The 6,147-nt window shown below is 32.1% G+C and overlaps 1 protein-coding gene across 9 annotated transcripts in view; it reads left to right on the top strand.

Moving 5' to 3' along the window:
* LOC108688769 (WD repeat-containing protein 7) overlaps positions 1-3,294 on the top strand; it is a 15,838-nt gene extending 12,544 nt beyond the window's left edge. For 6 of the 9 annotated variants that reach the window (XM_018195161.1, XM_018195166.1, XM_018195164.1 and 3 more), the window contains 6 exons: positions 172-397; positions 523-860; positions 1,366-1,689; positions 1,831-1,923; positions 2,148-2,345; positions 2,436-2,621. In XM_018195161.1, the coding sequence (XP_018050650.1) occupies positions 172-397; positions 523-860; positions 1,366-1,689; positions 1,831-1,923; positions 2,148-2,345; positions 2,436-2,621 (1,365 nt within the window). Of the gene's footprint in view, positions 1-171; positions 398-522; positions 861-1,365; positions 1,690-1,830; positions 1,924-2,147; positions 2,346-2,435 lie in introns of all 9 variants that reach the window. The other 3 variants (XM_018195168.1, XM_018195167.1, XM_018195159.1) reach the window with 1 other exon arrangement.
* Positions 3,295-6,147: the final 2,853 nt, after the last annotated feature.

Genomic DNA, 6,147 nt, shown 5'->3' with positions numbered 1-6,147 from the left:
AAAATTTTGGGGGGGGGGGGGGGGGGGAGAGGTAGGGAGAGAGAAGATATTTAAGATTTCTTAACTTTACTTAAAACTAATTATTTGTAATGTTTAAATTAATAAGTAATTGAAAATTAAAATTACTTATCTTATTTTATAAATATATTGCGTTTTTCGATAATATTCTAGATTCGGGAAGCAGCGCAGGCTTTATTGCTTGCTGAGTTAGGTAGAATGGGCTCAAAAGGTCGCAAAGCGCTTGTCGATAACTGGTCACAGTATTTGCCAATGTACAGTACTCAGGAACCAATCGCACCGCAACCGCAGAGCCAAACTTCACCGGCAGCTGGGAGTCCGGTGCCACCATCTGAGTCGCAACAAGAGGAAGAAGATGAAGAAGAGGAGTTAGCCGAAGGTATGTCCATTAGTGAAAGTTTTAATTTAAATAAATAATAAAGAAGATAGATTGTATGTATGTGCGTGCACACAAAGAATAAATGATTTAAAGTAATTAATTTTTATATAATTTTTCTTGAATAGAGCTAAGTATAGCTAGAAAACCATCGAGTGTGGCGGAATTGAAACAAAAACAAACCACGGCGGTGGTATTGCTTGGCGTGATAGGGGCCGAATTTGGTCAGGATGTAACTACGACAAACCAAAGAAGAGATAACGAGCAAAGACGAAAGAGCTCGATCGTAGAAGGCTTTGGCATAGGAAATAATAATCTCGCCAGACATACCAGCATGGCGCTCACTCATTTATTGCACGCGCCTCATTCTCCGAAGTTACCATTGCACACGGCGTTACGAAGAGCCGCGATTGATCTTATTGGCAGAGGATTCACTGTATGGGAACCTTACCTCGATATATCTAAGGTGAAAAGTGTTCTGAAAAAATATTTTATTATAATATCTTAATCTTTATAAATTTACATTTTATTTTGTGTTGTTGTTTAAATAAATTTTGCTAAGATAAAGATAATATTACTATTTTAAGTAGATTAAATCGAATGAATCTGGTCTAGAGTATTGGTCTGGAATATTGGTTTAGTTTTCATTGAAATTTTCATAATTCAGTCCCACTTTGATGCAGATTAAATTTAATATGCTGTTACTGGAAGTAAAAACCTTATGAATCAAAGTAGGAATGAAACGAACGCAATCAAACGTCGATTTAAATTTGATTCTATACCGCATTAGATGCTTCGGTAGAAACTAGACTACTAACAATGATGTAAAAGTACTAAATGCATAATAAAATCTCGCTTTATTTTCATTATCAAATATGAATGTGTGCATTAAAATGCACATGTTTTTAGCAAGAGACACTACTGTGATTGTCTATTATTTTTAATGATAGAATTATTAACCTTATTTGTAGGTTCTGTTAGGCCTATTGGAAATGTGCTGTGATGCGGACAAGTTAGTACCGAGTCTGACATACGGCCTTCCTCTCACGCCGCAAGCTGACACTTGTCGCACAGCACGTCATGCTTTAACACTAATTGCTACCGCCAGACCAGCCGCTTTTATCACTACAATGGCTCGCGAAGTAGCCAGATTTAACACTCTCCAACAGAATGCCCAGACCTTAAACGTTAATCTGGGTGCAAGTGTCTTGACCAGGGCAAAGCCAGAAATTCTCAGGATTGTCGAACAACTAATTGACAAGATGCAGAGTGAGATGAGCGATCTTCTTGTAGAGGTATTAATCTAATTTTACTTTAAGAACAAAGCTAATTATTAGGAAAATAAAATTTAGTCTGTACGACGATTATATGTATTTACAAAATAACAATAATATATCTATATTTATTAATTTGTATTTAATTAATTATGTTTACAGGTAATGGACATTATTTTACATTGCCTTGATCCAGGTCATCTCAAAATGAAGCCTTTGAACGAAGTATTTCCAGCAGTGTGTAGATTTAATCAGGTAAATATTCCCTTCCCTCTCACAATTAAGAGTTTTTTATGAATAAAATTGTTACTATTTGTAATTCAGTTTTATAAGTTGTAATTTCATGAGAAAGGTTTTATCGTTTATTAAAAATTTGTCAAGCTATAAGCCTTTTATTATTTTTATTATTTTGAATATTTGGATCTATATTTCACGTCATATAAAACCGCTTTATTTTTATAAATTTTTCACATTAACAGGTCAGTCATTGTCCAGCAACACGCAGGATAGCAGTTGGTGGTCGCGGAGGTCAACTAGCATTATACGAATTACGAGGTAATGTCAAATGTCAAACTGTCTCGGCTCACTCGGCACCAGTCACTGCATTAGCGTTTTCCCCAGAAGGGAAATTTCTCGTCAGTTATTCTTGTTCTGAGAATAAACTATGTTTCTGGCAGGTAAGTGTGAACATAAGAAATTTTAATAAGATGTGTTTTGCTGGTTTATCTTGAAAATGCTGCTTAATCAGTTATTTTATGATTTTCCAGCAAACCAGTAGCGGTATGTTCGGCCTGGGCAATTCGCAGACTCGCTGCGTCAAGTCCTATAGTACTGCGCCCATCAACGATGTGGCCCGATTGAATCCTATGCGCTTGGCACGGCTGATTTGGATCAACAATCGCACGGTTACCTTAATGCTCGCCGACGGTTCAGAAACGCGCTTCAATGTTTGAACGTTACGCGAGATCAATCTGGAGTTACCAACGGCTTTGGCAAGCGAAAGCAGCTTGCTCGTCATTTAGGGTCGACTGCATCGATTGAGTTTGGTTTATGCAATGTTCTCTTTGGTAGAGTTAGTAGAGTTTTTACAAAAATAATACTAAAGGTAATTAATAATAGCACCAACACTATTTTCATTTTCAAATTAAAAAATACTATTTTATTGATAGATTTTTTCGGAAGATTAAACATTTTAATAAATAGAAAATAAGCGATATGTCACACATATATATGACTTAAAAAGTATACTAATTTAAAGAGAACACTACATATATAAATCAGGCTTCAGCGCTAACTATTTAAAATTAAATTTTCCTTCTTGTGTTTTTAACATTGAGATAAAAATATAATTTTAGGAGTTGGCTAATCGAAGTTGTGGGCGCGATTTTAGTCGAAATAATTTATGTGCAAACCAGGAGTGTCGTCGTCGATTTCGGCGCACTTACTGGTACTTAATTGATAATATTAGTATTGAATAATTGAATTTCGCGGTATTTCAATATATGTACATCATCAGTATGTATGGCTGTCCGGATCCAATTCGTCGAGGACATTCTCCTTTCTGTTAGATAAAAATCAAGGCTAAGCAATCTTACACTTGGCGCTAAATATGCGATGAAAGTATGGATCATCAGCAATAGTTTCCTATTTAAATTACGCGAAGTTAGAGAGATTATGTAATGCAAATTTGTTCCTGTTTACCTTGATTTTTGAGTTGGCGTAGCTATGAATAATAACTCGCTATTGTTTTGTAAAATATAAGTAAAGTTATTTTTGAAGTTTCTTCTCTCTATTTTGAAGTATTTCCTTAGGTACGTTTTCATTCATTTGATTTGAATGATTGAAAATTTAAAAACCATTTCTATTGAAAACAAAATATGAGGAACAACACATTGAATTCCCTAGAAAATTTAGTTATTTAATAGGGAATTTTAATGGAGGATTAATGATATATTTTTTATTTGTAATTTATTTGTCAAATAATCTTATCGTATACGTCGCAAGTAGTTAATGGAGTTATAAAATTTTTTTTTTAAATATCGAAGACTTAAAAATTTTTGGTCCAATAATCAGTTGGCACTGGTGACAAATTGGACAAAATAATCGGGGAGATTATTGACTATTGGCTCCCGCACATAGAACACAGCAACACTTGTCGTGCAGCGGAAATTAGTGTGGTAGCCAATAACTTTTTCATAAAAGCGAAAGAATTGATTACCGCTTGAGGGTATCATGAAATTTTTTTCCGGTAGGGGGCAGGTTTTCAATCAATCCAGGGATGTATCATATACCCATCAGAATGACAAAAAAAAAAGAATTTTGCTATTGACTTAAAAAAATGTCACTGCACCAATTTTGTTACAATTTACAACAATTTTTAACATTATTGAATTCTATTTGAATATTTTTACAACTTTTAATGTTCCTCATACCTTACTTTGAAGAGGAAAAATCTTGCGTTTTGTACATCATGTAACTTTTAACTTATTTTTTAAAAACTTTTTTTAAAGAAGGATACAGTTACTACTACAAGAAATGTGTATCAATTATATTCTGTTTTTCATGACAAAAACTTTACAAAAATTTCGCCACGTGGCAATGTTGCCGCATCTTGTGTAAATACGAGAATGTAAGGAATTATTTCCTAGTCTGGAATAGGAATCCTTTAGTAAAGATAAGAAAACGCGTCTGCAAGTTGCGGATTGGTCGCTGATATTCCTTTCATTTCGAAAATTATGCGCTTATAATTAATAGGTCTGTTCTTTTTCGAAGAATTCTGAACTGCAGTAGTTTTGAACTGCAATAAGAGTAAAACAGAGTGAAATAAATCAGAGAAAATCAAGGAAGAGTGGAGTGGAGAGTGTTCTCTTCTCTGATTGGTTTCGCTATTTATTGTACACTTCTACAAATGTGCATGTGTGTATATACATATATGTACATATACACACAATACTAGTACGGTACGATATTAGTATATAGTATAGTACGGTACGATAGTAGTGTATGCAGCACCGTATGTTCTATCACGCTTCTATATCTCTTATTTACTTTAACGAATGATGGCTTCTGACTGAATCCGCTCTACTCTCCCTTGATTCTCTCTCTGCTTTAAATAAATGTAAAATTTCTTTTCATTTTAATCTATATATAACAATCTTATGAGAAAGAAAAAAAAAATGTTTTTTATACATTATTATCATGATATCCAACAAATTCTGTACAATACATAAAAATTAAAGCCAGGCTGTGATGCCTCATCGTTATTATTAATTAAATTAGCATTTATTATTATAAAATGTAAAATTAATGATAAAAATAAAACTGTGAAACTAATAATAGTGGATATTTTATGTTAATTAGAAATAAAATGCGATTAATAGATTAATAGTAGATAAATGCTCCAGTTATTCCGAAATTAAACTAAATATATATTATCAGTTAAATACGTCGCAAAATGCGAAGATTTTAATAGTTCGATTATGACGAACAATATCAAATCGTCAATTCTTTTTAAGTTTTTGTAAGAAATTATAAAATAGAATATTATGAAAGATAATGATAGGAAAGAGAAAGAGAAATACTTTATAAAAATATTTATAAAAGAGAAAGATATTTTATTATTTACGCGATATTTGTTAAAAATTGATCTTTTTTTACTTTCAGGACGTTACTCGTATATTAATTATTATTTTATTATAAAGCTCAGAATTCAAATTCCACATTCGGAGAAATTTTTAGAGAAGGGTATGATAAAGGAAAAGCATAGAGAACGACCTCTAAAAAACAATAGAGATATTTCAAAGTGAATATTATTAAGATAGAATGCTGTTCCTATTGGACCAATGGAAAAGGAATTTGAAATTCGGTTTTTACTTGTTCGTATAATTTCGCGTACGTGAGAATTTGAGGATTCGGCGATCTTTGATACTACTACCTGCAATATTCTGCATTCAAGTTAACATTCTATGTTTCAGGTGGTGTGTAAGGTGTTTTGTAAAGGGACTTTTTAAATCGCTTGTACGTGATATAAACAAAGAACAAATACAAAGGAGAAAACAAAATAAGAAATAACAGTGTAAATATAATAGCTCAAATCTTCTAAGGCAGATCTTTTCAAACCATCAATTTTCACCGTATTTATAATGTTATAAATATTATTCGCAATATTATTATACATATAATTATGTACATATAATTGTTATATGTTATTCCGATCGTTTATTAAAATATGTTTAATTGTTTTTTAATAATAATAAATCTGCATGGCGTACTTTAAATTTGTATTAATTAAAAATGTTCAGACATCATAATAAAAATATATAATATGTTTAAATCATTTTTAGTTATACATATATAACTCTAATAATATAAAACGATTTATAAAAATCATACTGAGAGAGAGAGAGAGAGAGAGAGAGAGAGAGAGAGAGAGAGAGAGAGAGAGTGGCATTGATTTTGTAATAAAAAAAAGTTCGAATT

Source organism: Atta colombica, unplaced genomic scaffold (assembly GCF_001594045.1).
Source record: "Atta colombica isolate Treedump-2 unplaced genomic scaffold, Acol1.0 scaffold238, whole genome shotgun sequence".
NCBI lineage: Eukaryota > Metazoa > Arthropoda > Insecta > Hymenoptera > Formicidae > Atta > Atta colombica.
The sequence above is the reverse complement of the archived record's forward strand: the minus strand, read 5'-3'. Positions and strand labels throughout refer to the sequence as shown.